The sequence below is a fragment of the Aquila chrysaetos genome, chromosome 12 (assembly GCF_900496995.4).
Source record: "Aquila chrysaetos chrysaetos chromosome 12, bAquChr1.4, whole genome shotgun sequence".
NCBI lineage: Eukaryota > Metazoa > Chordata > Aves > Accipitriformes > Accipitridae > Aquila > Aquila chrysaetos.
In genome coordinates, this window is record NC_044015.1 from 34,849,612 (window position 1) to 34,874,619 (window position 25,008).

The 25,008-nt window shown below is 37.0% G+C and overlaps 1 protein-coding gene across 6 annotated transcripts in view; it reads right to left on the reverse strand.

The window, feature by feature from the left end:
- Positions 1 to 25,008, reverse strand: part of BEND5 (BEN domain containing 5) — a 979,469-nt gene that overhangs the window by 720,291 nt on the left and 234,170 nt on the right. For all 6 annotated transcript variants that reach the window (XM_030032521.2, XM_030032519.2, XM_030032517.1 and 3 more), the window contains exon 4: positions 7,594 to 7,688. In XM_030032521.2, coding sequence (XP_029888381.1) covers positions 7,594 to 7,688 — 95 coding nt within the window. The remainder of the gene's footprint in view (positions 1 to 7,593; positions 7,689 to 25,008) is intronic.

Consider the following 25,008-nt stretch of genomic DNA (forward strand, 5'->3'; position numbering starts at 1 on the left):
CATTCTTAAAGAGATGTTGCATTTTCTGATTACAGTTTTTGGCTCTTATTTGTGTAGTCTTGTGTTAACAGTCTGATTTTCAAGTACATTTCTTGGTGACACTCAGCTTTGTCTGTGTAGGGCTCTTACTACTAAGTACTTACGGCTGATAAATGCCATTCTTAACAGAGGTGATTTCCATTCTGCTTCGCTCCATTAGTTCAAAGTACAAAATTGCAATGAAAAGCTGCAATGTCCTCTTGGTAGTTTGACTCTGCTTTGAGTTCAGTGCTGCCCATATTTATCTAACTTACAGACTCATTTTGGGGGAAAAAGCCTCAATTTTATATACTTTTTTTTAACCTGCCAAGGTTAGGGACCCAGTTCTGTGAACACTTTTCATGCAATCAGTTCCACCAAATGCCCATCACCTGAGGAAAGAGAATGACCTGTTTCAGGATGGGATGTAATGCACAGCTCTGGTCATATTTTGCAGCCATTAAACTCAATACCATGGACTGTAGTGGGAAAAACCTACAATTCAGTTGTTTTAAACTGCCACAAAACCTCCCAACTGCAAATTTCATTGTGATTTGCACTGGTGATGGGGGAACGATTTTCAGGCAACTGCACTTTTTTAGGATTTTGAACTTCTCATCAGCACCCCAGTAATTAAGTATTTATAGATGACAAAAATGCACCTAGCAGGAATAGACCCATTTGTTGCCTATGTGCTTCAAACCTTTCATGAATAAAGTAGTACCAAGGGTAACCTTTCATGAATACAACCTTAGGGATCACAGAGTGCCCTCAATCAATGCAGGGAACTCATGTTGACAGAGTATATGGGAAACAGATTGAGGTATTAAAGCACATAGCCTCTGGTGTTTTAGATGTAAATACTATAACCATCAAATATTTAGACTCTTATGTAAGCAGTATGTCATTTTTTTAAACAGTTACTGCATGGAATAAATCTTTAAGGATGGAATTTTCAGAAGTGCTCAGTATTGGCCTAACTTTGCTCTTACTGAAATCAATCATAAAATTTTCACAACTTTGGAAAAGGACTTTGTCTGTTTATATGTTTCCACAGCAGTAAGCACAATGAGTCTTGATCCTGGCTGGGGCCTTTTGACTCTGCTGTAATCTAAATAAATTGATTTATAGGAGATCAGTCAGATAAATGATGAGGAAACACACACATACATATAAAATAGCTAGGGTTTTTAAATGATGGCTTAGCAGTCCTTTGGACCGTCTTCATTATTTTCTCTTTGAATCCTAAAATTCATTTGCCTTCTTTTATATTAATTTAATTTCCTTGTTATTAATTTTCCCCAACATAATTCCATGCATCTTAAATTTCCAGTAAAGTACCCAGTCAATAAAATTTAACTTTCTTTCTTGCCGCAAACTAATCCCATTTAGTTTGCACAATAAACACATTAGTTGTGGGATCTGATTCATACTTTGTGACAGCAGAATATAACCTCTTCTCTATTTCCACAAAAGCTGTTGCTGATAAGAGTGATATGTAACCTACTCTATATTCCCAGGAACAACTACCTTTGCTAGACTGGGAAAGGGGAAGAGATTGCATTTCTTTTATGGGTTTGTAGAGTGGTTAGGTCTGCTTCTTTTGTTATTTCACAAGATTCACACAAACGTTAATTTACCCAGGGACTGACTTCAGAGGCAGTTATTTTACTTTCATATACATGCCAACCTCAAAACTGTCTAAAAACATCTTATTTTCTTCCAAAGAGCTACAGTAAGACCAAGACAAAACTACTCCTGCTTATCACTCAGTGTGGGATTTTAAAAGGTCAATACTGCAATGTCTTTTTCCCTATTTTCTCCAAATAAAATGCTACAAGTTATTGAAATGGAGGCTGTGGTTCCACAGACAATTCTCTAGGCATTTTCTTAGCAGCTGCTATCCTCATTTCCTCTCCCCTGCTCCAGCCACTTATTCCCACCTCCCTCATTGCTCCTCCAGCTGGACGCATACAGCTGGTTTTGGATATATGTGATGAACCAGACCAAGACTGAATCTTCTTTTTCCTCCTTGAAAGTTTACTTTTAAACTGGGCCAGCTCCCAGTCTCATCATCCTATGCAGAGTTGTACCAGCAAAAGGGAGGGAGCAGCTCTGAGAAGCAGATCTGCACAGGGCAAAGACTGCATCAACACACACCTGTGCCATGGGAAATATTTCTGAACCTCCAAAAGCGTTCTCACCAGATCCCTCAGGAAAGCAAGAACAAGCACACATTATAAAACTGGCGAAGGAACAAACTTCAGAGAGTAGCCAAAGTTGTAAAATAGGCCAAGGAAGGAATCAGGTAATGATAACAGCTTGTTTATCTTCTTTACCTAAATTCAGGTGATGTTATCACTAACCCTAGCCCGCTATATATTTTATAGTAAGCAATTCTAGTCTTTCAGATTAGCAAGCTATATATATATTTAGTGCTTTATTCTCAAACTGTTTCACCACAAATGACAGCTCATTTCACAAACAGCTTATCTTATGGCTAAAGATATATAAATACATACTAAAAATGCTGCTGAAAGTCTCTGAATGTATAATGCAGCCTGGTAGACATGGTAGCGATTGTAACACTGCTTTGTAGACACAAATGTTAAAGAAACTTGGCAAGAATCAACACATTTTAGCTACTCAAAATTCAGATTTTCTCAGTCTTGTCCCCTTCTGATGAATGGAACATATGGGAGTATTGTTCATAAAACTTGCATTGCTTTTCTCGATGTCTACCAAAATTCCTCATCGTGACAATATTTACCAAGATACATATAGATTCAAATTTGAATTAATTACCTAGAAGTTTTTCTGTACTCTCAGGTTTACTGGAAAAGAAAAACACTTCAGAAGCAATGTGTTGTGAGTATTTAACAGTAGATGTTACAGCAACAGAGGTAGTGGAGTGCTTGCTGGGGAAGGCAGCTATCCAGTTAAAAGCCATCAATGCTGAGTGAGGTAAAAGACAGGGAAGAAAGTAGCTGCTTTGCCAAGAAGCAGTTTGAAATCTGACATCACAAAAAAACCACATGTAAATCTAGACATAAATCCTCTCTCATATGCTGAAGGCTCCATAATATTTTAGCTAGCATTATTACTTACAAACAATTCCTGAAATAAAGCATCCCAACTGCAGAACAGCCTTTAACCTTGTGTTCATCCACTCAAGAACCATGTTATTTATTATCCTTTATCCCTTAATTATGGGGACTTCACCTACTGCTCTCTGCTCATTTGAAATGCAGAATAAAATACAATGGATGTCTGAAGACTTAACAGGTGTCAACCAGATATTTGCCAGCTACCGCTACTATTCTACTGGGAGGAGTTGCTGTTCTATAAATACTAATTAGAGTTTTGCACATGATCTTGCTGAAATACCTAAGGTGATGAGTGGCCAGTTGTTACTTTTAAAAGATTAGCACAATTTGAAAAACTAATGTCCCCAATGAGGCAATGCTCACACTAAATAATCAAGAGTTATAGCTGTTCTCTGCCCAAAGGGAATATTTGCTCACTTCATCATTTGGAAAATCTGCTGCCTCTCGAACAACTCACTCTTCTATTTCACTTTGAGAAACTTGTAAAACTTCGTGCAATCAATATAATAGTATGGTATATGTACTTAAGTGGTCTTCCACTGCTATGCCCACTTGGACGGCTTTACTAACACCTTCCAAGGACAGAGCTTTTAGTGTGAAATCATGATTAAGGAACTGAAACAAAATTAGGTTGCATTTAAATGAATCAGCAAAGAAAAATAAGATTATAGTAGTAACTGCATCAGCATAGCAAAAAATTAATTTCCTCAAATCCATCTCCCTTCAAATTCCTCACCTCCACAAAACAGACAAAGCAAACAGACCCAGGCAAAACAGAACAGGTCTCTACGATATTAATTGAGTTTTTATATTTGTAGTAGTCATTATTGAGGAAAAAAACCCCACCAATTCTCTAAAATCTTGGTGTAATACTTCTGAACAACCAGCTAATTTTAAGCAAAAATGTTAAGTGACCAGACACAGCCCATTCCACTGGCTTGAAATAAAATCCTGAGTTTCATCTTGTCCAATTTGCTAGGAAAAGCAACCGATGTAACATGGTGTGACACAATGCTGCATTTCTACGTATGAGCTGTGATTCATTGCAGTCAAATTTGACTGATGCAACTGATACAACCTCATAGTATTCAGTGTCAACATAGCATGTCCACAAAAAACACAGAAAAATGGGTAGAGGGACTTGGAATTTAACCTACTTAGTTCTCTTTTTTTTGGCTCTATCCATCTGGGAATTAATACTCAGTAAATTTATGACCGTGTATGGGGAAAATAGATATCACTTTAATCAGAATTTATTTTTCTGTTTTTTTCTTTTTAAAAAATAATCTTTTTCTTTATCATGAAATCTGTTTTTTCCTTATCCTTCAGCATACTGCTTCCTCTTTTTAAGTAGCTCATTACTGGAAATGTTTGGCCTTACTTCAAAAGAGAAGAATATGTCAACACCAGAACATCTGTGTCCACATAGAGTGCTTTGATGACAGTGATATACTCCATTTACATCAGTAACACTGAGCTGAACCTTGATGCTGACTGCATTTAAAGATCTTACCCCACAGGGCAAGAGAATACAGGTCAAAAACGTTGATTTGTGTTTGACACACTCTCTACTTCAAGAACATTTGGCAGTGATTTGTTCCAGAGTCAAGAATCAAACTCACAAAATGTTGCAAAGCTCGGAGCCATGTTTGCGTAACCATATTCAAAACAAACATTAAAATTCGCAGTCTCTGGAGGCCAATCTACTTTTGATATGCAGGATTTTGCAAGCAATATGGTCAAATGCTATCCTAAATACGGATAGTGGGAACTTTCTCATTTAAATCAAAAGGGCGTAACTTGGGCTTGAATATCTGTTATTAAGAGGAGTGATGTACCTATAGCTCTCAAATGCAAAAAGGAAAACAGACACTTTATCACCCTAAAACTCAAACCTGACTGTATAAAAAAGGGAGTGGACTAGTTATGTGTGGCACAGGATTGCTTCTATCAGTGTGGCCAGAGGAAGTTGGGAGAATTTCAGCATGGATCACATGCCTCCACAGGCGGGCACAATAATGATGAGTTCCTCAAATATTTAGTACAGAAGAGTTCAGAGGTGAAGGACTGAGCTCTGTTACAGAATATTTGGAAACCGTGGCTTCTGGTAATCTTCCTTTTAACTTGATTTTAAAGCCTTTTGTGTTTCTTCAACTTTTTGTAATTAATATATCATTTTCTAATTTAATTACATTATATCCACTAACCCATTATGCTGACTTAAATCTTAATATAAGGTGGAGAGTTCCAATACTTTCCTTCCACAATTCTGAATCGTGAGTACCCTTGTGTAAACCTCAGCACTTTTGCAGCATTGAATGATTCAGTATTGCTTAATACACTAATATATACGATACATCAAACAGGTTCAAATCGATGCGGCTGGATATTGCCCTGTTCATGTTCAAGGACCACAACTACCTGTATGCTGCATTAGCAACTGTAAGTACTAGTAAATTCTATTTCAGCAAACAGAGAAAGAGAAAATTTTGTTTACAGGTTTCAGTAGAATGCCATGGAAACAGATACAGAGGTAATTGTAAAAGGCATAATCCAAATGGAAGACAGCTCTAATAGAAAGCATATATCCAAAAATAATGTATGTGTTTTCCCACTTGGAAAACACATGCATAACTCCTATTAATATCAAGACAGAAAATTATACTGAGTAGACCCCAATATCACTAAGGTCCCTGATAACAGTATGAATTAATGTGCACCTTCAAAGTACAGCAAGATGTTTTCATACACAGAGTATTAAAAAAAAAATAAAAATACCTTAATAGAATAATGATCTTTTTAAAGAAAAAAATTACAGCTAGAATTTCCGAAACAGGATTAAAGTATGGTGGTAGCCCTGTACAAGGAAGCTGCTCAGCACCTGCTGCCTACACTGTGCCTGGCTCCAGGCAATGTTATTCATTCCTCATTTTCATGGGAGCAAAATACATCCCCTAAAAATATAAAACACAAAAATAAATAGATCTCCGGGGAAATGGAAGAGAAATCTGTTTTAAAAATAGTGAAGGAGCCTATATGTTCTAGAAAAAGCCGATTTTGCATTGTTTTGTAAGATTTACACGTTAATTTGAAACCAAAGGAAGGCATAAAATTTGTATGAAAGCAATATCTGATTTATAGATAAACTTAACACACAATATACTTAGCTGCAAATGCCAGACCCCAGTGAGAGAAGGAAAAGGTTTTGAAAAATGATTAAAATATGCTTGATAAATGTGGCCCTGAAATGCCCCAAAAGATTTTTCTGAAGTTAAACAGTAAACACAATTAGCATGACTTTTGCTACAAAAACACTAAACACAATGGATTTTTTTAATTAATTTTCAATGTTATTACATGCTCCTATTGAGCTGGAATTGACTCCATCCACTAACTGTACTGTGAGACAGCTCTTCTGTCCATATGACCTTACCGTCTAGATAAAAAAACCAAATAGCCATTCTGTTGGTCATATGAAGAGGAAGCCATCCAATAACAATGATCTTATGACCACCAAAACTTAACGTCTTGTGGGTGGAAATTTTGTGACAGTTGAAGTATTTAAGAAAGATATATTTATAAGGCTCGGATAATGTGCAGCTTGATCAAATGTATTATTAATTAACCAATAAAATGTAGCAGCTGTAAAGGCTTACAAGAACACATTACTGTACACTTATGGCCTAACCTCACTATCCATATTCAAACAAGTCTCCTAGCTAAAGGCAAATCATATAATTCTTGGGAGTCCTGCATGCATTAGGACCATTAGATTTACATATTATTATTCACAGTAGACGTTTCATTACATTTGCTTTGAGAAAATGTACCATCTATATGGGTATTCATGTGTTTCATATGTGCATGCCTTTCCATGTTGTATATACTGTGTAGCTTACGACCAGGTTGTTCGGCCTTCTTCTGCCTTAGATAAATCAGACCAGATGCTGCTCACTCACATGAGGTCAACAACTCACATGGAAGAGCTCACATTCTTCCACTAAACTCCAATCACCCCAAAACAGGGAGAACAAATCCAAACAGCCTTTCAGAACCAGTCCAGGCCCGGTCCACCTCCTATGTTATTTGCAGGCTTTGTTTGGGAGACTGCTAGCTGACACAGGCCAAAACCGGGCCAGGGATTGTCCTAACAGTTGGATGGCAAGAATGTCACTGAAAAAAAAATTTGGCCCAAGCCCTGACTGTTCATTTTCCTTGAATGGACATCACTTCAGTCATGCTGCTTGAAACAAGGCACTACGACACACCATCAGAGCAAGGCTGGAAGGGCCCTCCAGAGTTCATACATCTGCTCCAAAGAGAACCTGTCCTCACAAAACTGTTGTTGCATCAAGGTTTTCTCCTACTCTTACCAAAGGTGCATGTGAGCCATAAGGTCTTCACTACAAGAAAGTGCTAAGTAAAACACTTTTATCTCATTAAGGAGGTCTTTGAAAGGATAACTTACCATTTTGGTCTGCTTGTGGATTTCACCATTGGAGCCATCCCATCTCTATAGAGGCTTTTTGTTTTACTGAAGTTGACAACATTGAAAATTACTCTCTGAGGAAAAAAAAAAAAAAAAGAGGTCAGGTATAAATTATGAAAGAATTTATATGTGTATTGGATGTATCAGCTGCATAAAAATATACACAGAAAATATATGGAATAGATGTGTATCTTATGAATTAGTTACTCTCCATAGATCTCAGATAATGGATACCCTGTCTGTTCCTAGTATTTTAATAGTCCATGTTGTTTTACACTGCAGTGATACACATGAAATGTATGTTTTTAATTTAATATGCTGATTTTTTTCAGCAGATATCCTAGCCATACAAAGAAAGAGGTTACTCAGATATGAAAACAGAAAAGCAAGTCCAGTTTGCTGCAGCTGGTGTTAGAGTGGTTGGTGGAAAGCTGGGAGACAGGATAGCAGTCCTCATGAAAACCTTCCAACTGCTTCATAGAATCACAGAATAGAATCATAGAATCATTTAGGATGGAAAAGACCTTTAAGATCATCAAGTTCAACCATTAACCTAACACTGCCAAGTCCACCACTAAACCATGTCTCTAAGCACCACATCTAGACAATTTTTAAATACCTCCAGGGATGGTGACTCAACCACTTCCCTGGGCAGCCTGTCCCAATGCTTGACAACCCTTTCGGTGAAGAAATTTTTCCTAATATGCAATCTAAATCTCCTCTGGTGCAACTTGAGGCCATTGCCTCTTGTCCTTTCGCTTGGGAGAAGACATCGACCCCCACCTCCCTACAACCTCCTTTCAGGTAGTTGTAGAGAGCAATAAGGTCTCCCCTCAGCCTCCTTTTCTCCAGACTAAACAACCCCAATTCCTTCAGCCACTCCTCATAAGACTTGTTCTCTAGACCCTTCACCAGCTTCGTTGCCCTTCTTTGGACACGCTCCACCACCTCAGTGCCTTTCTTGTAGTGAGGGGCCCAAAACTGAACACAGTATTCGAGGTGCGGCCTCACCAGTGGCAAGTACAGGGAAACAAGCACTTCCCTAGTCCTGCTGGCCACACTATTTCTGACACAAGCCAGGATGCCGTTGGCCTTCTTGGCCACCTGGGCACACTGCTGGCTCATATTCAGCCAGCTGTAGACCAACACCCCCAGGTCCTTTTCCACCAGGCAGCTTTCCAGCCACTCTTCCCCAAGCCCGTAGCGCTGCATGGAGTTGCTGTGACAGAAGTGCAGGACCCGGCACTTGGCCTTGTTGAACCTCATACAATTGGCCTCGGCCCATCGGTCCAGCCCATCCAGATCCCTCTGGAGAGCCTTCCTACCCTCGAGCAGATCAACACTCCCGCCCAACTTAGTGTTGTCTGCAAACTTACTGAGGGTGTACTCGATCCCCTCATCCAGATCATTGATAAAGATATTAAACAGAACTGGCCCCAATACCAAACCCTGGGGAACACTTGTGACCAGCTGCCAACTGGATTTAACTCCATTCACCAGAACTCTTTGGGCCCAGCCATCCAGACAGTTTTTTTACCCGGCAGAGTACACCAGTCCAAGCCACAAGTAGCCAGTTTCTCCAGCAGAATGCTTCATCTCTTAAAGCTTCTTAGTTGCTTCTTTCAACCTACTTGGGCCTCACACAGCACCAGGAAAAAATAAAGATTTCTGATTTTCTTTCCCCAAACAAAGGAATATTTCTCTTCACTTCCCTTGGCAAAAGGAAGAATTTTAGTCTGCAAAAACTGTACAGGATACCTACATAGTAGAAACTGCACGTAGCCATCATTCATTTGAATATGATAAAGAAGAAGAAAAGAGTCCAACTCTGATCTTAGTTTAATAATTGGGAAAAATGTAGCTGGTATTTAACAGTTCAAAGGAAGAGCAAAATCTAGATCTTTACTGGTAATGGACTGATACTGAAGGTAAATTCGTGCTGGGAGAAGAAAAAACAGAGACAAAACCTTTCTTACCATCTGTCTGCTGTAAGTCATTTTATGCAAAACTACTTTGTTTCTGTTAAGAAAGTCTAGGTTGGATCTAGCTCATCTCATGTAGTACATTTACTTTTCAGATGTTAAATCCAGTATACCTGGTTTCTCATAGTCTTTTGATACCCAACATTAATGTACACAGAAAAAATGAAATATGAAGACTAAATTAATTTTGATATAATGTTCCAGGATACACTAATACATTCCATTTGTACCTCTCTGTTTAAATTTCTTTTCCACGGGTATCAGTGAAGACAGAACACTAAAAATGATATTTGCCCCTAGGTATTCACAAGTTTGTTTTTAGAACAAACTATCATAATGTTTACACTCTTAAATAATGGTTCATGAGGAGTCTGAGAATTAAATGGCCACCGTTTGAAATCAAACAATTTTGACTAAAGCATTAAGATCAATTAAGCTTTCATATGTAAAACTTTGCAAAAACGAATCTGGACCTTCCAGGCAGTCTGCTCAGACAACAGCAAATTATAACATTAAAGTGAAAGCAGCCAGCAGTGGGACACTGACAACAGGAGCTAGGCACATTTACATTTATATGTGGGGCAGGTAGGAATCCAGGTAAATTCTGTAGCCCTAATTAAGTATCTCTGTACTCAGGAAAAATTAAGAAAGTTTTGTGGAGGTGAGGTAGTGCTACGTACGCAAACTCTGCAAATTAGTCAAACAAAATCTAAGAATAACCTGTAGGTTTTACTGAAACTGACTCAAAAAAACTGGCAAGTTGAGAAAACCACTTTCTTAAAGATGTTAATTCAATTTTGTACCAAAGTTAATGAGCAAACTACATATCCCTGTATGTGAGTTTTCATGTATTTTGTCTATTGCAGCATTTTGAGATTTTCTAATGGTCATGAGATGAGCTTATTTTTATAACTCTTGATGAAAGCATGCACTTAATATTCAAAATGTTACATTTGTACTTTTAAGTATTTAGGATATTGCTTATCTGATGAAATATCCATCTTGGAATGTCTCTAGTTATTTTCCATCTTCTCATGTTTACAATGTATGGCTCTAAGATAGATAAAGATACTTAGGTCTCTGTATGTTCCATGGAAGCATTTTCCTGTATTAGAATGCTGAGTTTTTCCGCTGTTACTTAACTCTGTTCATATTTGTGAAAACAAATTAAGTTGCAACAAATTGGTTTGTTAATCTTGATGTTTGCATGGAGTGAATGAAACAAACAAGATCTCCAAAGCAATTGCCTTAAACTTTGGATGCAATCATGTCACTGTTGGAAAGAGAAAGTTGCTAATTTTGTTACATACTGACTCAGAGCAGACAGCTGGTAGAGAATGTTCTTATTCCAATCAAGCTTATTTTGTATAATGAGTTGGGCAAATGTACACAACTGGGTAAGCAACGTATATAAAAACAAAAATATGCAGCTCATTTAACAAAACACTGCAGATTATAACATTTCAACCACTCATGTTCACCACGGAGTAAGCAGTTAGCAATGCGTGCAGTTCTCTCAGCATGGTATATAGTTAGATTGGCAGAACCGAAAATTTAACAGCACAGAACAGAACTTTATCAACATACACCACTGAAGTAATAAAGTACACAAACCGAAGCACTCAAATAAGCAGCTGAACTCAGTCAAGTATTCCTGGTGATAGTTAAAGCAGTCCATGCAGCTCAGTCAGTGAAGTGTGCAAAAATGTAATGACTACAGAATATACACCTTAGTCAGAAAAATATGCAGCTTGCTCAATAAGGTATGCAAACATCTTTGAACTGAATGCTATAATAAAAAGGCTGTGATACAGCAATCAAACGTTTGCTGAACAAACCTAATTTTTAGTCTAATTTTTGTATATACTGACATTCATTAACACACCCGTTATACAATGTAAAGAGCAACAGGACTAGATACACACTATGCACATTAAGAGACTCTTTCATAAGAAAATTATCACTATTCTGTATGGTTTTATGAATTATAGAGATGTACAATGGGTAGCATTTAATAAGCAATATAATTCAGAAACTCAAAAATGAAAAAAACCCTAGTAATTTTATTTTTTTTTTAAGTGTCAAGTTAAGAAAGTAAAACCAGATTAAATGTACTTACAAATTCCCTAGAAATTACTCTGGTCTCCAGAGCATCAATCCAGAGAAAAATGGCAGAAATGTTTACAATAAAAATACTTGTATTCATTTTGGAGGGTATGAATACCACTAAAAGAAGCAATATTCAAACTGATGCTGTACCAGAAATGGTAATTGTGAGATTTCACTTCAGTTATGATACATTTTCAATCTACTGCATTATTCTGACAAACTGATCTGCACCTTCTGGGTAGGTGGAAGAGGCACGGTGTAAAAAAGCCTCTCAGGACACCACCAAGTAAAACCACGCTATTTGGGGGAGTGCGTCAGGATGTATTGTGGCTTCAGAGCACGAGGGAAGACAACTGCTGCAGTCTCAGGCTCTGTGCGTGGACTGCCAGTTCTGAGACAGATGTTGGACAACATGAGACGAGGTAGGTATGTTCTGCCTACTGAGAGAAGGAGGAAGATGTCCTCTTTCCGTAACATGTGCAGTAAGTATGCATTTGGAGGTATCTTGCTGATAAAACTATTAAGACAGAAAAGTGAGGAAAGGCTTGGTCCTGCTTTTAGCCTTAAAATTTACTGATTAAATCTGCTTTTCCCAATAGTCTTTCGCAAACTTATTTCAGGAATTAAAAATACAAACAGGTGTTAAGGGATGCTCAGTGTGTTTAGCATGAGCAAGATAAAGATGAACCTTGAACACAAGGGGAAAAGATGGCTGAAATGTCTCACAAAATTTATCTTATTACCAAAAGCTTGCAGTTTCCTGACTGGGGCTGGAAGGAGCTGCTGTTTTGGGGAGGCAGGGGGGGGAGCATACATCAGGGTGGTTTGGGATTGGAGCTGAAGGCATTAAGTGTGGATGGTCATATTGGATATCATATTCCAACAGGTCTGCGTGAGCACAGGGTGACTGCGATCTCTTAAGCATTCATTGTTCACCCACATTCTGGCAGGTTTTCCATCTGAACATACCAACTAAAGCAGGTATCCAAAAGAAAATCACACCTTTGCCAAAGGTTAAGTGCCTTTCCCCAGGATAAGGACACACTAGGTCCCTTCAAAAAGACTGCCAGGTTTATTTTGCATGGTTTTCCCTAGCCAACATCTCAGGAATAGCTGAGCTGCTTTGGCTGACATTAAAAGGAAAAAAAAACAAACAAACCAAAGAACACCACAAAATTCCGCCTGAGGCAGACACCTGGCACAGAAAATTTTGTGTCAAATCATTACAACTATGAGAAGTTATAAGTAACTAAAAATAGGGTTAGCAGTAGGAAGTGTCAGGCATTCTTCATATTGATGTAACATACACATATTAAATATTAACATTATATAATATATTTAATATTAATAGCATAATAATATCAATTCAGTGGACAATGCTGCATGCTATAAGTATGACACAAACTTCGCTATGAGCTGCCAAAGCACCTGGGGACCAATTGTTTGAAGTCAGGCAGGAACAATTTCATCATTCAACCAGCCAAAATAAGAGAAGTGGGCACTAAGTAGTAATACTAAGACCTTTCAGCTGAAATTAAGTCTGAGCTCTTGTGCTGTGAATGAGCATTAAAGATCCAAAGGTACTGGATACCACGGGGCTTTGCTTCGCTTTCACTGCTTGATGTCTTGATTTCCTCTCCTGCTGATTCTTTAGATACTACAGTGTTTTGTGAATTCCTGAAACCTGCAGCTTTTTGTGAGCTAGGTTCTTGCCTTTGGCAAGAATCTTGGTTATCCATTCCTTCCTTCCTTCCTTCTTTTTTTAAAAAAATCCTTTATTTTATAAATATAAGTTTTCATTCCTTTAAAGGGCAGATCTACTTCAAAATAGCTTTCCATTAAAAAAAAATAATAAAAAAACCAACACCAAAAAAAAAAATTAACTTCTCAAGCCAACCCCGCAACTTGGGCAATTTTGAGTCACCATTTCTGAATGTGAGAAACTGGCAACATGGGATTGCTGCCTTCTCACAAAAAAAGTGCTGCATTTTGGTATTTGTGTCAGAAGGTCTTTGGGATTTTTCCTGACAAAGCACCTTATACAAAGCTATACAAAAATGAATTATACTGGAGGGACTTCAAAATGGAGAGGAAAAAAGTATCACCTGCAACTGTTATCAATGCTGAAGAAAACAAGTAATATAACAGGCAGGTCTGTGCAAAATCCCCAAAGAAAACTTACAAATCTCATTTTTCTGACCTTTTAAAATTTAAATCATTCATTACTGCTAACATTTTAAAATAACCCATACTTTATTTTTCCCTTTGTAGGAACACATGTCCTTTCAAATGGAAAAGTTTTTAATATTGATAGCATTTAGCCTTTTTCTCTCCAGCTAAGGAGTTTTCTAAACCTGCTGATGCTCAGGAGGGGAAAATAAATACTCACCTATTGAGGGAGGATGTTAGGGACCATCTAGAGCTCCGCCAGACTCGCTAATCAGTTGCACCTGTGTCTTGTTAACTGGAAATTGTCAAGTCCTTACAAGGTACCGAAGTCTTAGGAAAGCGATGCAGAAAATGGTCTACAGATTGTGAATTATAGGATTTTTTCCCTTGGTAAAGCTCTTCATTTACTTAAAAGAGAGAAATGCTAAAGTCTGGGATGATACAAAGAGCAACATTAAAATAAGACTCAAAGGATTTTAATACAGTAAGACCTCTGATACTCTGCTATGCTAACTATAAAATGAGCTTAGCATTTATCATGGTATTTGTCTGTGTATTTGAGATATTTTGGGTGTTCGTGATAGCCCAGCACCCATAAGCTGTATTAGTGTTTTTCAGTTAATGGAGCGTAACTGTATCTTAATGACAAAAAATACTTTTTAAAATAATTACCAATTTAGGCATTTGCCCTGCTTCTCTGTCCATCCTGACAGTTCCTTCTTTGTCTCCAAACTAATACGCTTAAGCACAGACCCATAGGAGATGTAACATCTGTGTAAGGCAGTGTGTCCCATTTGGAATTTCACTGTCAACATCAGTGTTATCTCACTTAGGTCTAGGGCAGGGGAATACTGTGGAGAAGGCCATCTTCTAGCCAAAAGCTTTGAAAGGGATCTACAGAGGAACTGCTGTTCCTTATTTAGTGTCATGTGTGGACTGACCGCTAATCTGGCTTCTGTGCCTGACCTGTTGGACTTAAACACTGTGAGGGCAAGAGTCACTCCAAGTTTTCCCATTCAACCTTTCTTGGAAAAATGGCAAATTTGTTATTGAACACCCTCCCCTGCCAACAGAAGTCAACTTTCTGTTAAGCTTTTACTTCTCATCTGAACATCAGTAATCTGAAACTTTCAACCAAAAACTCAAAAGTGTCCATTTAGAAAGCCAGCAGTGGTGTAACTAGACCAACTCACATTCCTTGGTCCCTTGGGCCAAAATCTCCAATAGAATGTAAATCACTCACAAGACATATATCGTATTGTGTTGATTCATCAAAAAGAAAATAGTAAGGGTCCTGACAGGGCATATAACCAGGCTACACAGGTATTTGAAACAGGTTTAAAACTGAAAGCTTCTTGCCAAACTTCTTCCATTCTTTGTCATAAAAGGTCAAAATATTTGCCAAAAAAAAGGCATCTTTATATAATCAGCTCTGGGAAAAAAAGGTACTTTTATTTTCTGTTTCCTATCTTTTCATACATACCCAGTCTTTGGCAAAAGAACCAATTCTAGTTACATTGCTAGGAAATTGCAGAGTTACAGGAACATGTGAGCAACTTTTTATATGATAATTGACAGGATGTCTGAGCCCTGTTGGTCTTGCCATTGACTTCCTCCGTGTACATGGGTAATATTTTCAGGAACCAGTTGAAATATAAAATAAGGAAACAGTGCATGGTCTTTCACTGAGACCTTCTCTACTAGCTAAATTATTTCCTAATATATTCCATGCCATGTTACAGCCATTGCCAGATGACATTTGAAGTAGAGTCATGTATTAAACTCTTTCTACATAATTACAGAAGCTATCCATGTTTAGGTTCTATATTTTTTTCAATCAATATTATGGCTGCAGGTGGATAGTAACAGCTGGCTGTTCTGGAACGTGTTAGCAAAATTTGCTGATATCTTACATCCCTCAAGAGGAAGCAGCTGAAAAGACTTAAGTTTTCCTTTTCCTAATAGAAATTATTTAGCCAGTGAGAAGAAATGCTGCAAAGTTTGGTAGGATTTCAAATAGTAAGAATGATTACATATTCTTAGAGGTTCAAAAAGATAATGCTATCAACTAAACGTTTTCTGGCCAAAACCCTGTTCATAGTATGGGGGCCACAGGAGGCTTCAAAACAATGAGATCAATCTGGAAAAAGGGAAAAGGGCCAGGAAAAGTCACCGCATCATGGTTATAGGGAACCACTGTAAAAAAAAAGCCCATGTTTATGAGCACTGGCATAAGGTGTACCACTGAAGAGCAGAGAATGAAGTGGCAAGCACTGACTAAGTTCATGTGGGAGCATTCTGCTCACCCGTTCTTTCCTCTCCATAAAGTCTACTTTTGTGGGTCCTTCATAAAGTGCAACAGTCAGCCTATGATCCAGAATCAACAAGACATACACTGACCAACAAATTAGACATTTATGATGGATACCAGAGTGATGTACAGCCATAATTACTCAAGCTTAATGTATGCAGGTGGAGTGCTGAAAACTGACACTCTCACAGAAATACTGCAAGACAGTAGGTGAGAGTGGCACTAACAATGAGAGAGTGGCAGTGATATTTGTATGGATCATGATTTTTCTCACAGAAGGTAATAATCACAATTTAAATAGCATGCAAACACAAAGGCAGCAATCCATCTGATACCCAGGCTGGAAGAAGAGAATGAAAAAGCCTTTTCAAGTGTAGGTCCTTGTGAGAAGCAAAAGGAAGATAAAGAAAGCCCTGTTAAGGGAGAGATTTGGATGAAGCTTTTCCAGCAATTGTTTACTTTGGATTTTTGCAGCTGGCATTTTTCACAGTTAAAAGGTAATGTTTGTCTGGAGCTTGTGGGAAAAACCTGTGGGGGAAAAGAAGGAGATGATAACACATAGAAAGAAAGACAGGATATATGGGAGAGCTCAAAACTAGCCCCAATATATTTGCCTCAGTGATCTCCGATGGGTTACAAACACAAAGACATTTTGATGTGTACAGCCACTAGTTATTGCTGCCAGCAGTCTTGGTTACGTTACTGGGATCATAGCCTTGCAAACGTATAAAACCTCTCTATTTACTTCTCCAGTAACTAAGCACAGATGGGCTCTGTGTCCAGGTTATTCACGGAGGTCCCGGGTTTTCTATTCTTTTTAATTCAGGCATTTTGGTTGCTATTACAATGAAACCTTTGAACTTTCTATGTTCTTCCATGCATGGTTCTGAATAGTAATGGAATAAAGGTTTCCCCATATGTATAGTTCTCTTATACTTAGACAGAATTGGAATTGGATCCTTACTGGAGTAGCTGCAGTGCTGAAGAAAACACCACCCCAAAAAAAGTTTTTTGTGGAAAAAAATAAACTATATGTTATCAATTTCACGAAACTAAGGGATATTGTTATAGCATGTACCCTCTTGTTTTCTTTTGCAAAATTAATAATCCCTTCTATTTTTACTGCAGAGTTAAAATACTTTTTTTCTTCTCTTTCTAGCTGAATCCTTTTGCAATACTGCAACATTCACACATTCACTGATTTCTATAAGAAAATGTAATCGATATGTTAGCGTACATTGGAATCTTAACATTGACAACCAGTAGCTTGTGGTATTGATTTGAAAAAACTGCTTATGATTTCTACAGTACTTCAGCACTATTTCTTGTATTTTCAATTTTCACTACCTTGAATTGTACTCCAAGCATCCAACTCATCTACTAACAGACTATTCAAAGTTTTGTGCTTCAAAAGAAAACCCAAGGGTAGGTAGAAGGAAATCTGATCTAGTTCCTGCTATTTTTGTGTACCTGTCTATTTGACATTTAGAATAAGATCTCAGAACTGCCTTAACCAACCATAATAGTAAGGGGATATACGAATTGTCCTCATAGCTTTGAAAATCCCATTCTGAAGCTGAAATGCCGAATGTTAGGTTCAAATGATGATCTCTGTCTGTTTGCAAAGGTGATTCGCAGTGTGTGAATAAACAGGTTTTGGCAGTGTCATGAGCAGAACAGCTAAACAAAAGAACTGGGAGGATTTCAATAGGAAAGTTACGTGTCTTAAAGCAATGATGTGCCCTGTGCTGCATTTGTGTAACACAGGTGTCATTCCTCCCTGGCGCTAACCCCAACTTGAGGGGAAAAAAAACCCCAGCAATGATAATGCATCATTACTGGGGCATGCAGTATAACTGCAGTCCAGCCAGTCAGGTCCTTTTCTTTTCAAATGCCATAGGTAAAACTTAGGTCTTGTCCTGAGCTTTAAATGTGGATAAAAGAACATTCGTATTCAGAAAAGCTCTCAAACACATAAATATTTAGCCTCACTTTTAAGTGTTCCTAGAGACTTAAAGTTAAGCAAACATTCACACTTCCTTCCCGAATAAGGGTGGATTTCTGATTCGGGATTTAAGACAGTCTAGCAATATGGGGAAAAGATGCTGGATTTGCCAAAATCCCATAGGCACAATTTATCCTTAGCAACTGATCGCTGTAGATTGGAAGTGACATTTCTGCAGCTTTGGGATGCAGGAACATTTTTATTACTCTAACAGATCAACTTTAAGTGTAATATTGTTTTGTTAGTTTATGTAAATCAGTCTGAAATGCTGTATGAATAAAAGGAATTTGAAAATCTCATCTTAATTGGCTTGCAAGTATTGAGTATATGGTACTCTGCTGAAAGTATTATATTAAGTTATAAGAAACATTGTTCAGATACTGAGCAAGTCTCAGCACAAATTCTGGTAATTTTCCACCAAAAATTACTCTCCAAAAAGAGATAAATATGGTACAGTGCTGAACATCTTCTCTAAAGAAATCATATCATATATGACCAAAGCCCCTTTCAATATCTTACAGATTTGATTTTACTTCAGCTCACTTCCAAAAGCTAGTGTAGAAATCTGCTTTGAAGTGCCCTCTTGGTAGAGAAAACATCATCTCTAAATGGTTGCTTATTCTTCTGCAAAGCAACAATGACAGTAGACTACAGCTATGAGGCTACTACAAATGCTCTGTGCATTTTAACAGGTAAATTCTGCTCTCTTTAATATGCTGGTTTGATGGAATACTCAAAGCTGCTGAAAACCCTTCTGGGGAAATGTGAAAATTGATAACATTGCTTTGTAACATGATATTTTAATACATCTCAATATTAACCATAATGCTGCAAAAGACCTTTCGACTTTATGTTGTTCACGTTTTTTCTGTTGGAAAAGACTCAGGAGGTTTTTTGGAAACAATATGTAAATATAATTCATTTCAGATTTGCTAGAATTTTAAAATCATAACAGCAGAAGATACAAATTATTCGCCAAAAAAATTTGCGACCGAAGATACGAGATATTTCTCAGTTCCATTACGAAGTAATCACAGCTGATCATCTTTAGTATCATTTAAACTCTAAGCATAGCTTCCCAAAACAGTAATGCAGTCTACGCTGCTTTTTTTTTTACTGCAATGCATATGACAAGCCTTCGTTTGATTTTACTTAAATCTATAGTTATTACATCATGAACACTGCTCCGACAGCCAGCCTATAACTATGTATCACAAAGTCAAAAGTCTGCAAAAACTACTTTGGTGGCCAAACATGGGGAAGGGGAGGAACCCACTTATCACGAGGGAGGCAGAAAAATATGAACAAAAAGAAATGTATGCAGTGGCATGAGTAAAAGACTTCCAATAAATAAAAAATACTACTATGAGCTTCAAAAATAACGAGGAGTTTCCCACAAAATTGGGCCAGCACTCTGTCAACAAAACACAAACAGCCATTACATGGGAGAATGCTCTTCTGTGCTCCTTACACACTTGACACTGAATTCAACAGGAGTTTTAGATATGCCAGGAATGAAGACTTAAGCTGTAAATGTGACTAAAAGAAATCAAATGGTGATTCAGATTTGGGGTGTCAGCTGCAAGAGGAGCACACAGCACGTCTCAAGAAGGTAAAATACATGGCTTAGCACTGCCCTAGTTCTGGATCATTAGGGATTTCCTTGGCATAAATCAAAGCAATCTAAATAGTACGCTCTCACCCCAGCTGCTAAGATCCCCAGAGTAGGAAAGCTGAGTCATTCGCTCTCTGTGATAGCATCAGTTGCAAACTTTGCCACCAAAGACTCCCCGAAATGAGGACCTTCTTTCCTCAGGTGACAATTGCTGCACACCACACAGAATTTGCCCACACCACAAACTCAGATCAATATCTGTAGATAAATAATTCATTCACATCGAGTAGCACTTGTGCTTTCTTTAAGTATAAAGGCAGTTTAATAGTATTGTAAGTTTATTTGCCTATACCGTGGCAACTTTTATGAAACACTGACATAAAATTGTGACCAGGAAGATGCTTCTCTGCTAAAAAATGCCCATCTTCCAAAAATGTATGGCAGTCAGTACCCTCTTTTGGAGAGAACAATTCCTTTTCTCACATTGTTCCTCACAGCTCATGCTTTAAGACTTTTCTTCCTCAAGTAATTGACTGGAACAAGCATGCCTATAGGAAAAAAAAAAAAAAACCAACCTTGCAGGATAGATTAAAAATTTGTCCAAGTTTGTAACTCTATTACCCTAACCATAAACCAGATTACACGATATTTTACTAGAACACTGACAATTCTAAAACCTATTACAAATATGAACAAATCAATAAAGATAGAACTGAATTATACATAAAAGGAACATTTTCTTTATTGAACAATTCTTATAGATTGTTTTGAAATAACATTGATCTAGACATTTGCTTGGATGATCTTATTGCCAAGTTTTAATGTGATAACTATACTTATGTATAGTAGTTTTACATTATGTCCTTACCAACAGCAAACAAGAAGAAAAATTGAAAGACATTCAGATATAAACATACATGAAGTCTTCTGCAAATAGCTTCAGGGGTTTAATCACATTAACAGCATGTTTATTATTTAAAAAACTCTGCTAAAATGCAGCTGGGAAAAGGAAGAGTGTTTTATTACAAACATAACCACTGGTAACTATGTTGAATTACTGTAGTTACTTTTGCTGAGAAGACCTGTGTTACTTATTAAAATGGGTAAAAAATTATGATCCTTCATATCTGCATGAAATGTAAACCTGAGAAACCGTAAATTTAAATTCGGGATTTGGTAAATTTAAAAGATCTGTTTCAATGTTTATAAAAATATTTTCTTTGCCTTTCATAAATTTCTGTACATAAATACAAAATTAGCAGAGGAAATTATAGTTCAAAACCAGGGCAGCTCTTGTCTCAAGAATTTGGTATTGCTGACCACAACTGGGTTTAATCTTGATAGATGTACAAGTGAGCTAAAATTATTATTTTCAACACCAGAATGTGTTATGGCAGACTTCATTGTATTATATACACATAAGTTTCCCAAAGAAATATATCATTGCATATACAGATTTTTCTTATGAAAAAGCCAGGGCAATTCAGTTCTCTCTGCTTCTTTCACCCCCGGGACGACCTCTCACAATAAGAATTGTCAGTGCCTTATTTATAATGGCAGATCTCAGGTTTGATTCTGGCAGCTTTTGATCTCTTGATGGCCCAAAAGCTTTCAAATACAGAAGAATCTGATGCTTCTTTGGCATCCTGCAGTGTGCCTAAACCTCAAAAGCAAGTTTTAGTCCCAGAAGTGAATTACTGAAGCAGTGTAAACAAAACACAAACGTCACAAAATGATGAATATCTCAAACAAAATATCTTTGTCAGATAGATGACAACTTCAGATCACTTGAAAAGCATTTGTAGAAACTCTGCAATCTGCAAACAAACTTCTGTTTTACAACCTAAAACTAAAAAGTACATGAAAATAATGAATTATTAAAACCTCAAATATTCTTTTTTCAACATCCATATAAAAATTCAAATATACCCATTCTTTTAAACATTCAGTCCCTGTAAAAAAAGATTCCTGCATGTTTCTACATCACAGAAATGCATATAACTACCTAGTTACAACATAACTGTCAGTAAATAGGATACAAGAGCTTCATTGAAAACTCTCTTCAATGAAGCTCTCATATCTGATTTATTGAAAAAGAACAGAATAAATGAGAGACAAAATATGTTATATCATTTGAAGAAATAACTTTTGATGAGTATGTGACAATGACAGTTATTTTATCCCTAGAAACCTCTTCTTGGATAGACTATATTGATTAGGCAAGACCTCTAGACAAATGCAGAATACAATTGTCCTAAATTTCAAATGGGAGAGTGTCTAGCTTTTTCCTCTATTAATATGTTATTCTTTAACTCTTAGCAAAGCTTAAGGTTTTTTTCCTTTCTTGCAATGCGGGGAAGGGAAGGGAGAGAGGAGGGAGAGGGAAGGGACCACACTTTGCTACATAAGGTGTTGAGGGTTTTTTTTGTTTTAGCACAAAGATACAATAAAACTGGCCTGCCAGCTTTCAGTGCTGCTTTAAGGTGGCAGTGGATGCCATAAAATGCTAGATCTATGCCTCAGTCTATTAGGCATCATACATTACTTTTTTTAAGCAAACTGGAAACAGAGATAAAATGTTGTAGACTAGTAGGCTTGATACTGTAACCTTTTTATACCAGCAATAACTACATAAACATAAAGATAGTTGCTGTAATATCATTACTGGGAATCAAGGCACCTTGAAAATGTCTGTTCCTTATGCCATTTTATAGTGGACTTAAATTAGCAATGAAGCACTGTACTAGTAACACATCTATTAATCAAAAAAAGAAAAAAAAAAAAGCACAACAGAAATGTGAGAATACATTTGGAAACAATTCAAAGAGATTGGGGAATGACAGCAGAGGATTTGCCAGACTAATGAAATTCCTTGTTCCTAACCTTTAAATACCTGCGTGTACACTACAAGGCCCCATTCTGACTAAATCTGTGCTGTTAGGTTTACAAATAAACCTGCTAAACCTTTTGCATTATTGATCAGTGATGGCATTCTTAGCCCACATGTCCTATTTACATTCCATTTCTTTTGCACTTCTAAGATATAACGTGTCTTTTACAAAACAAGAGCTCTTTCCATTTAAACCCTGCAGTCTGTGTTCTTCATGCTTTTTAATGGTTGTAAGCAATTTAGAAGGTTAGTCTTTGAATAGTAGATAAAACTGGCAATATTTATTGGTAAATAAATGTCTAATTATAATAATTTAGGAACATTTCCAATATCATGTTTTTTTCTAAATAAATAGCTGGAAAATTATCTCCTTTGTATACCAATGCCACTTAAATAAAAACTATGTAACAACTTACATCATTCTAATGTTATAATGAATAGATTTTGCACCTATTCTAAACACAATGCAAGAATACTTTAATTTAAAAATAAAAACAAAAAATGGGGATTCAAATATAGTCAATTCATCCCCATGTTCTGCACAGAAACAAAGTGAGCCCACCTTTCCAAGGCTAGTAAAAGAGTGGCTAGTACAGCCCCAAAGACAAATTGAGATGACGTGAGACAGGTCTTGAAAAATTTCTTGTTTCAAGACACGGTAGGAACAATTCTGACTCCTTACACCCGCTTCTGTCTGTCTAGAGCAAGGGGATGCAAAGATCAAATCCTCTTTAATAGTAGGTGTGATACAAACCCACACGCTTCCTGACCAGAATCGTCTTATAAAGTCCTTAAAAAGATCTAGAGAGAAAGTTTTAAAACAGTTCCCCGGTTTCCAAATCTGCTCAGAGCATTCATACCACAAGGCAGTTTAAACATCAGTGTTTCTGAAATCAGAAAAGGAAAATCATCAGCCACTTCAAACAGGTCCTGCTTTGACATCAGAAAGTCAATTCACTCAGCTTAGCAGCATTCAATTCTCAACAACATTTTGTTCTGGGTCTCTGTCAAGTTATTCTAGGCTGTGAAATTGTCAGGAATGATGGATGACTATCAGCCTTCTGCTATCTTCTTTCCTTCTCCTTAGAGATTTGCGGCTGCTGACTGCAAAGCAAATTTCTCTTTTCTTTTTTTGCACAACATACCAAATGAACAACAGTAATTATGAGAAAGCCTACACTACAATTATTTTAGCACTTAACTTTGTATTGACATCTGTAAGAGACAGAGCTCTCTAGATTGATTAGCAATGATATAGCTTCCTGCCTTTTACTAATATTGCTGCAGTCATCCTTTACATGCAATTTTCTCAAAAAAACCCCACTGTTTTTCTCTCTTAATATTTTAAATTACAAATTGAACTAATTACAGAAAATTTCTTATACTTTATGAATATAGCATATTATTATTTTACCAGTGTTTCAAACTCTATAGTACTTGTAACATAATCAAAACTGACATAAGAGAATCATTTAAGGATATTAAATGGGATTTTGTTGGGGAAGATGCTAAAGCTGCATTATAGTTCCAGGTTGAAATCCTTACTTGAACAAATCCTGTTTGCCCAGCCAGTTGCAGCCGTGGTATATATAGGGGAAATTTTTACTGAAAGCAGCATTAAACCCATTTACACATTGACAGAATTTGGTGTCAAGTATTTAAACCATTTACTAAAATTAAGTACAGGAAGAAACATCTGGTCTGGAAAAAAAAAACAATTTAGGGAAGAAAAATGCAATAGTGAGAAAATAAACTGGGACATCCTTCAACCCCATGCCAATTATAATCCAGTCTCTCATATTCCTGTTGTATTCAAAATAACTGCAAAAATTATCATAAACAATTCTCTAGCAATAACACTACATTAATTAATCTCCATTACTCTCAGCCACATAGCTGTTCTTCTCAATTAGACATCATATCTGCTCAGCTCAGTACACAGGGCTACATATACACAGTTAAATGAAAGTCTATTCCATCTTAGACAGTATGGTCAATCCTGAAAAATATAGATTCAGGACCCCTGAGGAAATCATTATCAGATATCATTGTGGTCATTAATGTTAAATGCAAACAAAACCTAAACAACTCCACTTTCCAAAAATCTTAAATAGAGCATAACCATTTTTCCTCTAACCCATTAATATACCCCAGCCAGACAAAAGGCTTACATTTACCAGGAGTTTTTTCTTGATCACGTTAGATACACATGAGGTAGAAATAAATGTTCCTCCCTCTCAAGTTCCTATTATGAAGCAGGAAACATTTGCAACTTATTGTGGTTTAGAATTTACAAAAGATGAAAGTGGATGC